This window comes from Phodopus roborovskii, unplaced genomic scaffold, assembly GCF_943737965.1.
Source record: "Phodopus roborovskii unplaced genomic scaffold, PHOROB, whole genome shotgun sequence".
In the NCBI taxonomy this organism is placed as follows: Eukaryota; Metazoa; Chordata; class Mammalia; order Rodentia; family Cricetidae; genus Phodopus; species Phodopus roborovskii.
In genome coordinates this window covers 1,369,612-1,385,919 of record NW_026126422.1, presented here as the reverse complement: position 1 = coordinate 1,385,919, position 16,308 = coordinate 1,369,612, and the positions used below count along the sequence as shown (strand labels likewise).

Sequence of the window (16,308 nt, the reverse complement as noted above, 5' to 3'; positions counted from 1 at the left end):
AGAATTAGATAAGGAAACTGGGCCCCCAAATTATCATCGTTTCCATGGAAACAGTTGAAAGCCTCTCAATTAAAAGTGTCCCTGCAGGCTAGGAAGAGTATTAAAATGAGTTTCTCTGAGAAGCCAAGTTATCCTCAAAGTAAAGCCAGAGAGAACACATGAGTGAAGAATCTGCTATACACTAGTTGGGATTTCCTTCCCCCCCACTCCCACCATCCAGGGAAGAATTTTATCTTGATATTTCAGTAACACCAAGTTTGTTGGCTTTGGCAGAACCACCTAGATAATTGTCCTGTTATCTGCTGAGCTCTTTTCCTTCAATCATGGATCACGGAAATGTTTGGGAACAATTTGAGCTTTGCACACACTTGAACATGAGTCACAAATAAAAAGCCCATCTTTTAAAACGTTGATGAAACCTTAGAAGAATCCTAAGTTGGAAAGAGCCTGTAGGTCATTAAGTACTGACTTCTCATCCATTTGGGGATCCTTCCTAGAATTCAGTAACAGAGGTTCACAATATACATTTGTGTGTTTGTGTGTTTTTAAAGGTTTATGCAATATGTATGTGCGTTTTGTGAGCATGTATATCTGTGTTCCACATGCATGCCTGGTTCCCTCAGAGGTCAGGAATTCCTGAAATTATGGATGATTGTGAGCTGGGAATTGAACTCAGGTCCTCTGCAAGAACAGCAAGTGCTCTTAACCACTGAGCCATCTCTTCAGCCCCCTCACATTATACTTCTAAGGAAAGCATTCCGTGCCCATTGCCAGAGACTCACTGCACATGGCTTTTATGTGTATGCTGCAGAGCTTGTGTTTGCACAGCAAGCCATTTCTTCACTGAGCCATCTCCTCATACTCTATCTACCCCCAACACTTTTCTCACTCTGAGGAAATATGGTACTTGAAGTCTTAGCCAGAGCAATAAGATAAGAATGGAAAATAAACGAGATACAGACAGGATGAGAAATCAGTTTCCTTACTTGTAGACTCTGAGAACTCCACAGGAAAACTCAAGAGTTGATAGTCGCTTCCATCAAAATAACAGGATGCAAAATTCACATGCAAAAGGTAGCCTTCCTATATACCAGTAACAAATGTCCCGAGAAAGTAAACAGCCACGTTCACAATTACCTCAAGAAATACCTTGGAACAAACCTAACCGAGGAAGTGAAAGAGCTCTACGATGAAAACGTTAAAACACTAAAGAAAGATGGGAAAACCTCCCGTGCTCATGGATTGGAAAGTTTAATGTTGTGAATATGACTACGCTGCCAGAAGCAAGCTACAAATTCAGTTCAATCCCTGTCAGAATTCCGATGTTTTTCATGGAAGTAGAAGAAAAATCCTCAACTCATATGGAAGCACAAAAGACCCCAGGTAGACAAGGCAGTCCTGAAGAAAAAGAACAATGGCAAGTTGAATCACAGCGTATCCCAGGGATGCAGAGCTGAAGCAGCCAGCAAAACAGCAAGGGACTGGTCTAGAGAGCCACCCCGGTCAGTCCCGCAGAGCAGAGGGTCTGGATGGAAACGCACGCAGTTACCGCTGCCTGGGATTCCACAAGATTTTAAGTATACACAACGGAGAAAAGAGTCTTCTCAGCAAATGATGGTGCAAAACCTGATGTCCACGTGTAGAAGGATGAAGCTAGAGCCTTATTTCTTGCTGTACACAAAGACCAACTCCAATGGACCCGAGACCCTAGCATAAGCCCCCCAAACAAAACTCTGAACCAGTAGGGAAACCATTCCCAGGTGTTGGCATTGGAGCTGGATTGGTGCTTGGTGTTTGGCTGCTCACAGCTGCCTGTATGGTTCCAGCTCTGGGTCTAACACCTCTTGGGCCCCCTCAGGTACCTGCACACAGGTGTGCCTGCACACACATGTAAATTTAAAAAGAAATCTTTGGAAATTACACTGACACTGGCAAGAACTTTCTGAATAGGAATCCTAAAGCAGTTAACAAATGTGATTTCATGAAATGAAAAACAAACAAACAAAAAAATCCATCTGCACAGCAAAGGAAACAACGGAGTGAAAGCACGGCAAGATGGAAGAAAATCTTTGCCATCTGACAGAATTAATAGCTAGAATGTACAAAGAAGTAGTAAATACAAAATGAACCAAATAATAAATGGGCTAATGAACAGAAAGTTGCCAGAAGAGGAAATACAAATGGCCAATAAACACAAAAAGTTGTTTAGCTGGCCATCAGAGAAATGCAAATGAAAACTACATTGAGACCCTGTCTCACCCCAGTCAGAAGAGCAGTCATTAAGCAGCAACCCACAGTGGTGTGGATGTGAACAAAAGAGAAGCCATGTGTGCTACTGAAGGGATGTGAGCTAGTCAAGCCGCTGTGGAAGTCAGTGTGGAGCTTCCTCAAAAGACAAAAAGAAAAAGAAAAAAAAAATAGAGCCACCGAATGACCCAACTCTATACTGCTCCCGGATGTTCCCTTAAAAGACTCCAGTCAGCACAGGAGAGAGACGATGACACATCAGTGTTTGTTACAGCACTGTTCTCCATAGCTAAGCTGTGGTACCTAAGTATCTGTCAGCATAGGCATGGATAAAGGAGATGCAATGTCTACACAAAATGACTTGTCTTCAGCCACGAAGAATGACATCATTTGATGGAAACGAATGATGGAGATCATTGCAGTTAAGCAAATGAAGTCATCCTTGGAATGGCAGATTCCAATGTTTCCTCTCCCTTGTGGGTACTAGGCATTATAGGTACATAAAGTCATGTATGGATAGATGTCTAGGGAAATTCAGAGGACTCCAGAGAGCAGCGAGTGCCAGAAAGGGGAGGTTGGTGAGATGCGGGGGGTAGTGTTCTGTTCAAAGTACATTATACAGTTTCGGGTACATACTTGCCTTGTATAACCAACTTTAAAAAACAAAAGGAGTTTTGCTGAGAAGATGTCTTAGTCTTTAGAATGCTTGGTGTATCTGCACGAGGACCTGACTCCCATTCTCAGCATCCATATAAAAAGCTGGTTGGGATGGCTCATGCATGTAATCCAGGACTGAAGAGTCAGACAGACAGACCCCGGCGGCTTTGCGCCCAGGCAAGCTAGGCTTATTAGAGAGCCCTGAGCTCCAGTGAGGAAGTCTGGCTCGAAGAGATAAATAAAATTCAAAAGTAAACCAGGAGGGCGGTGCCTGAAGAATAATGCCCAGGGTGGCACTGCACTCCACAGTGTGTGCGTGCGTTTGTCACACACTATAAACACTTAATGAGTGTAAAGCCGCTGAAAAGGAATGGTAACAATCCCAGGTAATCATCTGTTACTCCCATCTGATCATCACGCACTATAGCCACCTATGGAAATGCTGGATTGTGACCCCAGAGTAACACGTGCAATTGCTACGTGTCAACTTACAAATTAAAAACAGAACTGTAAGGGAAAAACAACATGCTTCTGTCTCCCTTGCACGACTGCTACTCTGTCTTTCATTCCAAGCAAATCGGGTCTCCTTCTCCCACAATGAGCTTTCCAAAGTGCATCATGCGCTCTCAAAGCCTGCTTGGCCACTGACTGGGCATGAAGACGGCAGGCGCAGTGGCTGGCTGGCGCCCTTCCAGCAGTGGGTCCTCTGCTCCACCGCCTGCACTCTGTCTGATGTCTCTAGCGGCAGTTTCTTGTCAGCATCATTGGTGTAAGTGCGGGTCTGTTTTGGCGTTTCTGTGTTTTCTCTCCGGGTTTTCCCTCCTGGGGTGCATTGCCCACATTCTGTGCTTATGTACAACACTAGCCCTAGCCACGCGTCCGTGCATTTGCCTGAGGGGTGAAGCTGCCATGCCACATTGTGGTGCACACACCCACATCCCCCAGCTTTGAAACTGCCCAGTTCCCTTTGTGACTTTATTTAAGCCCTCCACCATTTCCACTAAGCGAAAGGTTTACAGTCTTGTAGGGTAGCTTCTCTGCAAATACATTTTGTTGTCCTCAAGTTGACACTCCTAAAAAGAAACAGCCCCCCAAACCCTGAAATGCTGTTCCCAAAATGTTTCAGCTATTTTCAAGTGGATTGAAAGTTAAACCTCCTACACTCGGGATTGACAGGCACTGCCTGGGAAGCGCGGGCAGGCAAATGCACGGCCCGCTCTATCAGAAAGTGCTGAGCCAAACATCTGCTCCCATTTTAAATAACCCATGACCTCAGCTCGTCACCACACTGCTCCAACTCACATTTTCCTCATCCAAAATCAGATGCATCAGCCCTTTTCCAGGGTGGTGGCTGTGCTGTGTGGACAGATATCAATACCTGTTTTGGGTTGTATAACAGACAATACTGCAATTGTCTATGAGTATTTTGATTGAGAGTTCAAAAAAGGTGTCTTAGGAAAATAAAACATTGGCGATTCTGGGTATTTCAGACTCTGGGCTCCAAAAACACTGTCAACGGGTCTCCATATACTGAACCTGAGCGTGTACATTACATTTTAGAGAAATAGTATCGTAATTTGTGGTGTTCTCACACTTCAGGAAGGAGTTCTTTTATAATGGTATGGTTTGTGGAGAAGTACCATTAGTTTGGATTCCTGTGTAGTCTTGGGGTAGAAGAATAAAGGAATTGAAAGTAAGGGAGTGAGTTTCGTTGTGTTTTAATCTCCACCTTGAGCACACGAGAACAGGGCACATAAGTGGACCTTTGCGACCTGACCCTGACGAGGCCGCCCATGAGGCTCAAGGGTGGATTCTGAGGATCCCTTTTCCTTGGCTAGCCTGGGGCATTAATAGCCACACCTGCAAAGTTCATTTTCAAGCTCCTAGCTTCTCCCACCCCCATATTTCTGGAGACGTGCCACGTGGGTTTCCAAGTGGCCCTGAGGGACTAAAATGGTTGCACTTTCTGCGCTAGTCAGGCAGTTTGTTACACCCACCCTTTACCCAAAACCCTCTGCGTTCGGGGGCACTGAAGCAAAGGTGCTGCCTACGTTTTCAGCATCCATAGTCTGGGGACTGTGCTTTAATGATTGTTTAGTCCTTTATTGTTTACCAGAAATAGAAACAGAGTTGATCTTGCAAAGGCATCGGTTTCTGTCCCTCCCTTTCCTTTGATTGCCCCTCCTTACCTTTCTTTCTCTCCCTTCCTGTCCCATTCCTTCCTCCCCTGGCATTCCCCTTCCTTGCCCCCTGTGCTGCCTCTCCCAGCCCAATCAGATGATTGCGGAAGGTTTTCTTTGGGAGGGGAAAGACAAGTGTGCTAATAACGCTTACTTGATGGCAGTTTGGCCTCGGGTTCTGACTCCTCGTGCGTTCTCTTCCTCTCCCAGGGTGTCCTCTCCAACATCTCCTCCATCACTGACCTCGGTGGCTTTGACCCTGTGTGGCTCTTCCTCGTGGTGGGAGGAGTGATGTTCATCCTGGGGTTCGCAGGGTGCATTGGCGCACTCCGGGAAAACACCTTCCTGCTCAAGTTCGTGAGTATTGCCGACTCCACTCTCTGTTTGAGAGATGACACTCTTAACTCCAGGCGAGAGATGTTAAGCATACCAAAGGACTAGGAAAACAACACAAACAAAACAAAAAAATGACCCATTTCAAGAGGGCGCTCCAATCGTGTGTCATCCCTCCTCCCTGCCCCTGCCCTAGACAAGCCTCTTTGGCTGGCTAAGAACCGCCCAGCCTTGCCATGCATGGAGGCTTTGTGTATATATGCAACAGACTTGTCTCCAATCCCTGAAGTAGCCTTAGGAAGGAATGAGACGTGGGGGAGGGGTGTGCTATATATGTGAGCGCACACACATGTGGCTGGTGCAGGCAATGGTCTCGGGGAGTGAGGCTCAGGCCCAGCATCTGTAGCCTATCCAGCTTGTATAGCTTGGATGAACACGGCGATACAGTCAAGGTGGAAATCCTTTGTATGAGCAGCGCTTTTTCGCTGCTGTCCAGTGTGTGACTGTACCTGTAGAGGAAGGACCTTCGCAGGAGGGACGTAAGTATTTGGGGCAAAGGAGAGAATGAACGACGAAGACCTTCCCTCTCTTTGGAATTTCTCCAAGCAGAGCAATGGCCCATATAAAGCATATTTGTATCTTAAGTAAGAATGGCAAACGTGGCTACCTCTGTGAAACGGAACCACAGCTTCCTTATGTGCGATGCCCTCAAACGTAACTTCAGGTTGCTTTCTGCACTTTGGGAAATGAGGAGTTAGCCCCCAGGGTCCACCGCACCGCATGTCTGCTTCTGCCGAATATTTGGCATGGATTGAGTTTGGCTTCGTTGTGTGTGAGGGGGTTGGCTTTCTAGTGATTTCTGTAGGAAAAGTGTCCACTCTCCTCTCCAAAGAAAGAGGAAAGGTCAGAATGACCCATCTTCCTGTGATGAGGGGGGAGTCAGAAATTTCCAGAAAACAGCTTTGTGTTGTTACAGCCATTCGCACCCCTACTGACACATCTTCTAGGGTCATTTTACTTAAAACCAGAGCTTGCCCTGGAAGGACACAGCCACATAGCATGTCTGCTGGATTGATCTCTGGCATGTCTTCTTGAGTGTCTCTTAGAGGAGACTCTACATTCCAGTCCTAGGGTTGAATTGGGGTAGCTCCTGAGCCCTGAGAGTCTTGGAAGGTGTTTCCCTGAATCTTTTCATGTGGCTCACTCCAAGAGTCTCAGACATAGTTCATGAGGAGCTGGCTCCCTTTTCCGTGTGCCCGGCGCGAGTCACTTGTTTCCCATGGTTCTAGCTGCCTTATCTTCCAGATTGACCCTGTTCTACATGGGCACATACAGAGGCTTGGGAGACCCCCCCCCCACTCCCCGACCCCTGCAGCTCTTTTCACCGAGTCAAGGTCCTGTGGAGCCCCTCCAAGGGTTCATGACCTGCCAGTCTTCTTGGTATAGGCATCTCTGAGTGCTGACCTGGCTTTACTCAGCTTCCGTGGTGTGAGTCCTATATATGTCCATGTTTGCGGTGGTACAGTGTACAGGGAAGGGGGTTGTTTCATATGAAGAAGGCAGGGAGCACAAATATTCTTAATTTGAAGTTTTTGGTATCACTGATTTTAAGAACGTTGTTTTTTTTTTTTTTTCCCCAGTGAATTCACAGTGACAGCCTGGAAGGCTGAGGTGAACGGTCTGGAAGTGAAGCCTGTGTCTTGGCATGCTAGACTTTGTCAAGGCAGTGGCTTTGTCCTTCTGGCCCCCTCCCCTCACTCCCCCACAAAGACACACTTGTCCCTCCATGCATGAAGAGAATGGCCACACCCCACTGTCCACCCAACATGCCTCCGTCCTGTCCCCCCCCCATTTCACCTCAAGATCAGAGGGTAAAGATGCAGGAGGAGGGAGGCGTGTGGAAAGGAAGGGCTTGTGGGCGGAGTGGCAGTCAGGGTGACTAAGACGTGACTCTGAAGTATAGGCGGAAGGAAAATTTCCCCAGGGTTCTGAGCGGTTACCCCAGGGCCTCATGCTTTCTAACCTTATACCTTGTTATCAGCCTTAGCCAGAATTCTCCTTTTGATTGCATTGTGGTGTTATTTAAAGAGTTTCCAGGGGTTGCTGCTTGCCAGACTGGAGGTAAGAACAGCTAGTGTTCCCAAGAAAGCCCTTGAGCCACGGTTTCATTTTCCCTCAGAAATGGTTTTCATGTCAATCACACCGCCTCCTCCTTCCTCTCTGACCTCTTTAAGATGAATAGATCTATTTCTCCCTGTATGGGATGCCCAAGCAGGAATTAACACAGCGAATCCAGAAGGGCATAATTGTGTGCATATGGAATCAAGCCACAGTGGCAGATGACAGGCGATTGTAAAACATGGGGTAATCTACCTTTCAAGTTAGGAAAGACCCTTCCTAGAGGTCAGGCTGAACATTGCTCATGTGTCTGGCAGTACATTAATCACAGGCAATTCATTAGGCCTTAATGTGGGTCTAATGAGAAATTCCTATTACTCATGTTTGATTTGGGCTTTGTTGGTTAATTATCAAATGGAACCCCAGAGGCTCCAAAATGTGATTATGAAGTAATCTTTAATTTTTAGAAGTCCTTTTTTTGAAGTATAATATTCCATTAACAGACCTTAAGAAACAGAAGGCTCCAGTTTGGAGCTGTGTCCCAGCTGAACGTAGTTCCAGCCCTTTTCAGAGCGGGGCCCCTGCCTCCACATGACCTAGCTAACCCTTGTGACCATTCTCTGTTGTATGTTTCTTTCGTTTTAGTTTTCTGTGTTCCTGGGGATTATTTTCTTCCTGGAGCTCACTGCTGGGGTGTTGGCGTTTGTTTTCAAAGACTGGATCAAAGACCAGCTGTATTTCTTTATTAACAACAATATCAGGGCTTACAGAGATGACATTGATTTGCAGAACCTCATAGACTTCACCCAGGAATATGTAAGTTCAAACTTCCTGTCCTCTCCAGTGGAAACAGCTTCTCACAAGGGGGACTCCCATAATGCCTTGTGTGTCTGTCAGCTGGAGACGTCCAGCCAGCTGTGCCTAGCTTCCAGTTGTTTGTATGATTGTTTGCTTGATTGTTTCCCTAGCTCCACGGTTTACATTTGTATCCCAAACAGAAAATTTCTGCTTCCACTGGTTTCAGCTTGTGTCAAATTAGAGGAAGGAAGACATAACTTAAGCAAAAAGGTGATCACCATGGCTGCACCTGTGCCAGCCCTTGGAGAAAACGGCTTTTCTGTATTTTTAAAGCTCTGTTTGATTAAATATGAATTTTCCATGTTCCCCTACAGCTCACAATAATTAACAGGGCATTTGTTCATAAAGCTGCTCAACTTTGGGGCTGGACAGATGGCTCAGAGGTTAAGAGCCCAGACTCCTCCTCTTCTAGAGGTTGAGTTCAATTCCCAGCAACCACATGGTGGCTCACAACCATTTGTAATGAGATCTGGTGCCCTCTTCCGGCCTGCAGGCAGAACACTGTACACGAGTAAATAAATAAATCTTTTTTTTTTTTTTAATGCATATAGAGTATTTTTTATTTAATTTTATATAACAAAGTCCAATTAAATGAAAACAAACATTTATACACAATATTTGGGAATTTGGGCGTCGTTCTTTCCAAACTACTTCCTGCTGATAAGGGGCGCTGTAAATCTTTAGAAAAAAGAAAAAGCTGCTTAAATGTGCCGATCCTGCTACCACATGTGTACAGTCCAAAACAAAAGTTAGAGGCGTGTGAGCCTGCTGGCTTCTAACATGGACTAAGCCGCCCCCCCCCCATGTGACTGTGTGACCACTCCTTTTCTGCCAGCAGAACAGGCAGATGCCATGCCACTCAAAATGCAAAGTGGCACAGCAGGGAGCTGAGAGACACACAGTGTCATTGACTCGGAACTAACAGAAACTTGAACTCTTTCCCTGATAGTAAAAAGAGAGTGAAGATGAGCTATTGTCTAATTCCTGTGGATCCGGACACTCTAATGATGCTCGTGGTCTCATAATAGGCCCGAGATGCTCTTGGCCTGCAGATTAGCAGGCCCTCACACTCCTGCACCGGAAAAGTAGGAGTAAGCCAGGCAATCTTGGTTAGTGGTGGCCATTGCATTAATGTTTATAGTAAGATCGGGACCATGGAGAAGCTCAGTGCACCAAGGTCTTGCTTTGAGTTGGGAAGGTTGATCTGGAGAACATTTACCTAGAAGGCCATGCTGCATCAGCATTGTGTGGGTGTTGGAAGGCCACCCTTCTCAGGGTGCTCAGCACTTGTCTGCCTGGGGGGCTTGGGTTTCTCCTCAATGGCTGCAGAGCAGCTACAAGCTGCCCCCAGGTGTGAAATGAAGCCGTTTTTTTCACTGAAGCCCTTCCGGTGTTGCTAAGTTAGGTCCTAAGGGCTGTGAGCTCACAGCTTCTCAGCTAGTCTCCCTGAGTAGTGTGCAAGACAGAGCTGGGTGGGCTTTGCAGGGAAACCTGTGGTGCCCAAACCTTCAGACATGTGTTCATGCGTGTTCCTGACATGCTGCCTGCTCTGCTCGGCGACATTGATGTTTCATGTGATTCTGGTCTTCTGTTCTGGAGTTAAATGTTTTGATGTGGCTGTTGGTCCTGAAAGTCACATGGCCAAGGGTTGGTTTTATTTACCTTAAAAAGCCAGGATAAACCAGGACAGGGAAGTGGTAGATAGTTTGTATGACAGCCATGATCAGTCCCCTTTCAGAGCCACTGAATTGAACATCTTGGTCCTTTTGCTTTTTAATTATCTGAATGACTTTGTAAAGTTGAAAATATAAGAAATATGTTCTTAAAAAAAATCAGAATCTGGAGATTTGGCTCAGAGGTTTAGAGTATTGGGTGCTCTTCCAGAGGACCTAGGTTCAATTCCCAGCACACACATGGTAGCTCACTCCTGACTGTAATTCCAGTTCCGGGGCTTCTGGCACCTCACACAGACATACATGTGGGCAAAACACCAGTGAATAAAAATAATAAAAATTAAATTATTAAAAATAAAATGAAGTCAGCATACAAACAAAGATAATGAAAAAGTAATCTGACAAGATTGTACCGAAGTAGGTTTTGTTCACTCTTGTTTTTTGTTTGTTTTTTGTGGTTGTGGGGATTGGGTCCAGGGCCTCATCATGTTTGACCACTGTAGTCCTGACCATCAGCCCTGATGCTCACTGTCTTGTGAAGTGGTGACAGCTCTACAGTGTTACCCACATGTCAGAACTTACCAGAGTGTCTGTTGTTCATCTGATGCCACTTGCAGTCAGTGAAGCCATTTAAGAACCATTAAAATAAGATCAGTTCCTCAAGCACAGCCACAGTTGCCTCATTAGACGTTGCTGTTGTTGTGTTTTGTTTTCCCTTCTAGAATGTTCTAGAATGTTCTTCTAGAATGTGACCAAGCCAAATAGATCTCCAGCCCTGCTCTACCATGCACCACCCCTCCCCATCAAATGACCAGTGCCAACCCATCTGTAGACCCTTTAGCCTTAACTACTTTGCAAGGCTTTATCAGGCCATTTAGGTTAAATTCAACTTAAAATTTGAGGTGCTGGGCCTGGCAGGGGATGGGTGTCGTGTGGGTGGAGCCCAGGGGGCTGGTCACCTCCGAGCCCAGACGATCTTCTAACTCTCTCCTGTTTGCTCTAGTGGCAGTGCTGTGGGGCTTTTGGAGCTGATGATTGGAACCTAAATATTTACTTCAATTGCACAGATTCCAACGCAAGCCGAGAGCGATGCGGTGTGCCATTCTCCTGCTGCACTAAAGACCCTGCGGTAAGAGCGACAGGTCACTGCTGGCTGCTGTGCCCTGTGCTCAGTGTGGGTGTGTCGGGGTGATTTTGTCTTAAAACTCCCTCCACAAGCTCATGCCTGATTATAGCTCCTACATGGGGGTGCTGTGCCCCAGTCTTCCCAGACAAGACAGGATGGCTGGTATTGATTTCACGTGCATGTGTGTGCGCGCGTGCGTGCGTGCGTGAGTGATGGTTCCTGTTCTGAGCCTTGGTGTATGTTGGCTCATGGCAGGTCAGCCCTTACTCGGGTGAAAAGAAACCATGGCATGTGGAGTGCAAGTGACTTTTCCCAAAGCACAGTACTGACAGGTGACAGTTGGGTGCCAGACACAGGCAGCCTGCCGGTCTGTCCCTCCTTTATGAGAACGTGGGGCTCACAGTGATCCCTCTGCAGTAGCTTGGGCTTATCAAGCCTTTTACCCTCCTATGATTTCTGGGAAGGGAGATTGGAACATGACAAAGTAGGAATGCTGCTTAGGAGCCACAGAGGCCCAGAGGGCGGCATAAGGTTGGTGATAGTGGCTGCCACATGTGTTTTACTTTAAAAAGAAAACATATAACCCACTCACAAGCCACTCCTTTTTACTCCATGTTACACTGTGTGCATGGTTTGTAGAATGGAGAAAGAGAGAGAGAGAGAGAGAGAGAGAGAGAGAGAGAGAGAGAGAGAGAATGAATGAGAACCTTCTGGAACTTTCTGTATTGTAAGTGAAAAGCCAAAACTGAGGGTAGTGTGACCCCTGTGAGGAGCAGCTACTGCCCTTCTTGGACAGCCTGCCCTAGCCCACAGTGCAGCACAGCAGGTACAGACACTCCACAGGCTTCCCCTTGCTCGCGTTTTTTAGAGTCGGAAGGCAGATCAACCTGGGCTGAGCATCACTAAGAACCAGGCCACCCACCTGTGATCCTGCTCCAGCCATCTGGTCTTCCTCCTCTGAGGCAGGGTCAGGTGTCAGGAGGATGAGCAGCTTGGAGTCTGTGGTACCCACTCAGGCAGCGGGACACACACTGCCAGCATGCTCTATCTCTGTCCTACATCAGCTGTCCCAGAGAAAAATCAGAAGTCTCCAGGAGTCACTAGGCAACTTCATTAGGTCTGTCTTCTGCCATGAACTCTGAGCTGATGAGATCCATCTCTGACCCCCAGAGGGGAGGACGAAGCAGCTAGCCTGCGTATTTCCAGCCAGATCCTGGAGATGTTTGACACGTGGCCAGGCAGCGTTTTGCTTTGTAATTAGTAACATAATGCTTTTCCATTAAAATAGAAAAATTTTAAGTGACCGAATTTTATGGATTGAAAGGGACAAGCATGCGTAAGACCCTAGATCTACTGTCTAGCACATTTTTTAAAGTAGAAATTGCCAAAGAGCATGAAGATGGCCATTTTGTCCTTTACGGTTGATTCTTGCCTATGTGTCCACTGCCCCAACCCCAGGAGCTCTCTGAGGTCGGCAGTGCTTTGAATCTTGGTCGTTCTCCTACCCCCAGCATAATGCACCTGCTAGAGTCTCAGTTTTCCTCATTTCTAAGGTGGAGAATTTTTTACTACATACTTCTGAAACTGCTCTCCTAAGCGCATGGCATTTAATGCGCATGGCGTGTTGAACCCAATGCCCTCATCGGGTTTCACCACTGGACACCGCAGGGGCTCCTGTTCATTATCAGATGGGCTTTCTGTTGAACAAGAATGAGTTCCCCTTTTCTCTTCCTTTCTTCCCCAGGAAGATGTCATCAACACTCAGTGCGGCTATGATGCCAGGCAAAAACCAGTAAGTGGAACCTGCCCTTGCGGCTTCACACGCGGTGTGTTTGGAGGAACGTTTGTGCGTGCACAGGGTTCTATCTGTGACACTCTGCTCTCTTCCCTTGTAAAGGAAGTTGACCAACAGATTGTAATCTACACAAAAGGCTGTGTGCCCCAGTTTGAGAAGTGGCTACAGGATAATTTAACCATCGTGGCTGGTATTTTCATAGGCATTGCATTGCTGCAGGTAAGATGGGGGTCCTTGGTGGTATAGCTCAGACACACCTCACCCGGACAGGGTCTCTGCTTAGTGTCATGTCCTCTGAGACACACTGGAGGTCCTGGGGACAGACTGGAGCTATTAGGTTTGGTTTATTGAAGGAGGTCGGGGTCAAGATCAGGAAACATGCTACGAGGCTTTCTTTTCACCATCAGGAGGTTGATAAGGGTCGCTGGCATCCATCACTTGTTTCCGTGGGCTTAGAGGACTGTGTTGTGACAGCTGGGATAGACGTGCCTGCTCATAGTGGCTCTTAGGAGCAAGGTTAAGGCTCTGTGGAGTTGCAGAAGTATGGCTGTGTCTTCTGTCTCTCTGGACCAGCTTCTCAGAGAGCCACAGAGTGGAAGGAAATTAAAAAAGTCTTGAGTAAGCAGGCACCCTGCGTTCACGGCTTATAAAGCTCAGTATTATTCAAGTGGCATCATTACCTAATGATGATCTCAAGATTCTGTGTAGTCCATATCTCAGGTCCAACCTCCTCATTCACAGTCATGGACAAGCTGGACCAGAAATCACATGAAGAGACAAGAAACCAGAATAGCCCAACAACTTTGCAAAAGAACAGAAGATGAAGGTTGCATGTTTTCTAATGAAAACTTATGACAAAGTAGCAAGATTTAAGATAGTCTGTTCTTGTAGATTCGCCATTATAGGCAAATAGGGTTAAAGTCCAGACACATCTGTGAGCTTTGCCTTGATAAGGGAATTGAAACTAATGGGGATGGAGAAATGGCTCAGTGGTTAAGAGTACTGGATGCTCTTCCAGAGGACCAGGGTTCAATTCCCTGCCCCCACCATGATAGCTAACAGTGGTTTCACTATAGTTCTAAGGGATCTGATGCTCTTTTCTAGCCTCCATACACACTGTATAAATGTGGTATATAGGCATGCATGCAAGCAAGACACCTATACAAGTTAAAACAATTTTTTTTTTTCACTAAATGGGGCAGGAGGGCTGATCTTGTATCTGGAAAACACTTATTTTTTTTTTTTTTTTTAAGATAGCTATCTCATATCCTACTTAAACATTCACTTAAAATAGATCAAAGACTCAAATATAAGTATGGTCTACTTCAAGTCTATAATGTAAGTTATTTTTAAAAAGATTGAAGCAGGATGTTCCCTTAAGACCACACCACCAGCCTGGCCTTCTTAGTCAGACCCTGGTGTAAAAAAAACAAATGAACAAAACTCTCCATATAGAGCCAAAGCTGTGAAACTCTAGAAGAAAACAAGGTGTAAATTGGTTATTTTTTCCCCTGGACAGTTACCTTATAAGAACAATGACGGCAAAAGTATAACCACCAAGTAAAGCACAGATAATGGGACTTCATCAAAATACGACACTTCTACAGAAAATGATGCCATTTGCAGTTACTCACAAAATAGCAGAAAATATTTGCAAGTCCTTACTTGAAAGGAATCTTAATATCTAAAATATATAAAGGGGGCTTATACCAACCATCAAGAGAAAAAGGCCAGCCTGAACTACCTAGCAGTTTAAAATTGGAGTATTTCAGGAGCCATTTCTGCAGCACAGATAGAACTGGCCTGTTGCATACGAAAAGAGGTCAACAGCATTTGCCATTAGAAAACTTCGAATCTAAACTATAGTGAGAAAGCCGTTGCACACCCACTAGGGTGCCTATAAAGAAGGGATGGATAGTGAGTGTTCATGAGACTGTAAGACGGAGCACGCCTCACACATTTCTGGAGGCGGAACAGAGGTGGCTCAGCTCTTTGGAAAATAGAGATAGAGTTACTGTGCGATCCTACAATTTTCCCCAAGTGCAAGCAGAAGGGATGGAAAGTTACAAAAACACTTGCACACGCACGTTCATAGCAGCAAGCACGGGAAACGGAGGAATTCATCAGTGGGATTTAAAGATTCGGTGTGTCCTTACACTGGGGTAGTACTCAGCCATCAAAAGGGAATGGACTGAATAGGATTGGTGAAGCACGCCTGCTAGCTTGGCTCCAGAGAGACAGAAGGGCAGCAACTTAGACTGTACAGGACAACCCTGTCTCAAGAGCAGAGCAAAACAAAACAAATAGAACAGCTGGCTGGGCGATTTCCTTGCCAGAGTCACCAGTTTCTTTGTGCAGATGCTTTTGTATAGAAGCCAGCACTTGTCATTCCCCTACTCGCGCTCGCTCGCTCGCTCTCTCTCTCTCTCTCGCTCTCTCTCTCTCGTCCCAGTTAGCCACCCCCCACATCTTCTCGGTGCCCTGGGAGTACCCCGGGGTCTCACCATCCCCATCTCTAGGTCTCCTCAGCCCACCTCTGCCCCTGCCTCAGAACTGTCACCCACCCAGTCAGCCCAGAGCTCTGGCTCCTGTGTTTCCCGCCTCCACCGTGCCCTCATTGGTGGGGAGAGAGGAGGAAGCTGAGGAGCCCATGACACTTGCAGATCCAGGAGAGTGGTGGAGTCTTGGGAACGTCACAAACCTGACCTCAGCAGGGAGAGCTGGGCAGGTGCATGGGTCAGACGGGCTAATCATCAACAAAAGTGTTCCCTTTGTGTGTGACGTCGGTTTATTGCCTGAAAGAGCAGGTGAAATCCACGGAGGGGTTGGGTGGCCTGGGGACCCAGCTGAGCTTCAGACGGACTTTCCCCACACACACGTGTGACCTCCCCGGTCACGAAGGCAGGGCGAGCATGTCGAGGTTACCTCAGCTTTCTGTACATTGTGTCAAAACGTTCACTTAAGGTCTTTAATTTGTGTCAATTCAGAAAATGGATCGTGTAGTTTTACAACACCGTGATCAATCCCTTACAGAACAGGAAACAAGTTGTCATGGTCTCATGGTTGAGAGGCCAGAGTCCAGCATGTCCGGGAAGGCATAGAGGCCAAACAGCTCAGAGGGAGAGAACACCTTTGCCACTGTCCCTAGTAGCCCACTTCCATTTGCTAAGCTGTAGTCTCCGATGCCCTAGTACCTCCCAGAACAGTGCCTCTAGCTGGGGACTAACTGTTCAAACCCGTAAGATTGTACCGACTTCACATTCAAACCGGACCAGTGGGTGAACCTAGAGAACATTTTGCTGCATGAAAAAAAGCCACGGG

At 46.5% G+C, this 16,308-nt stretch overlaps 1 protein-coding gene across 1 annotated transcript in view; it reads left to right on the top strand.

The window, feature by feature from the left end:
* Positions 1–16,308, top strand: part of Tspan5 (tetraspanin 5) — a 160,019-nt gene that overhangs the window by 141,058 nt on the left and 2,653 nt on the right. The window contains exons 3-7 of the mRNA XM_051185411.1: positions 5,295–5,441; positions 8,181–8,351; positions 11,070–11,195; positions 12,937–12,984; positions 13,090–13,206. Of these exons, the coding sequence (XP_051041368.1) occupies positions 5,295–5,441; positions 8,181–8,351; positions 11,070–11,195; positions 12,937–12,984; positions 13,090–13,206 (609 nt within the window). The remainder of the gene's footprint in view (positions 1–5,294; positions 5,442–8,180; positions 8,352–11,069; positions 11,196–12,936; positions 12,985–13,089; positions 13,207–16,308) is intronic.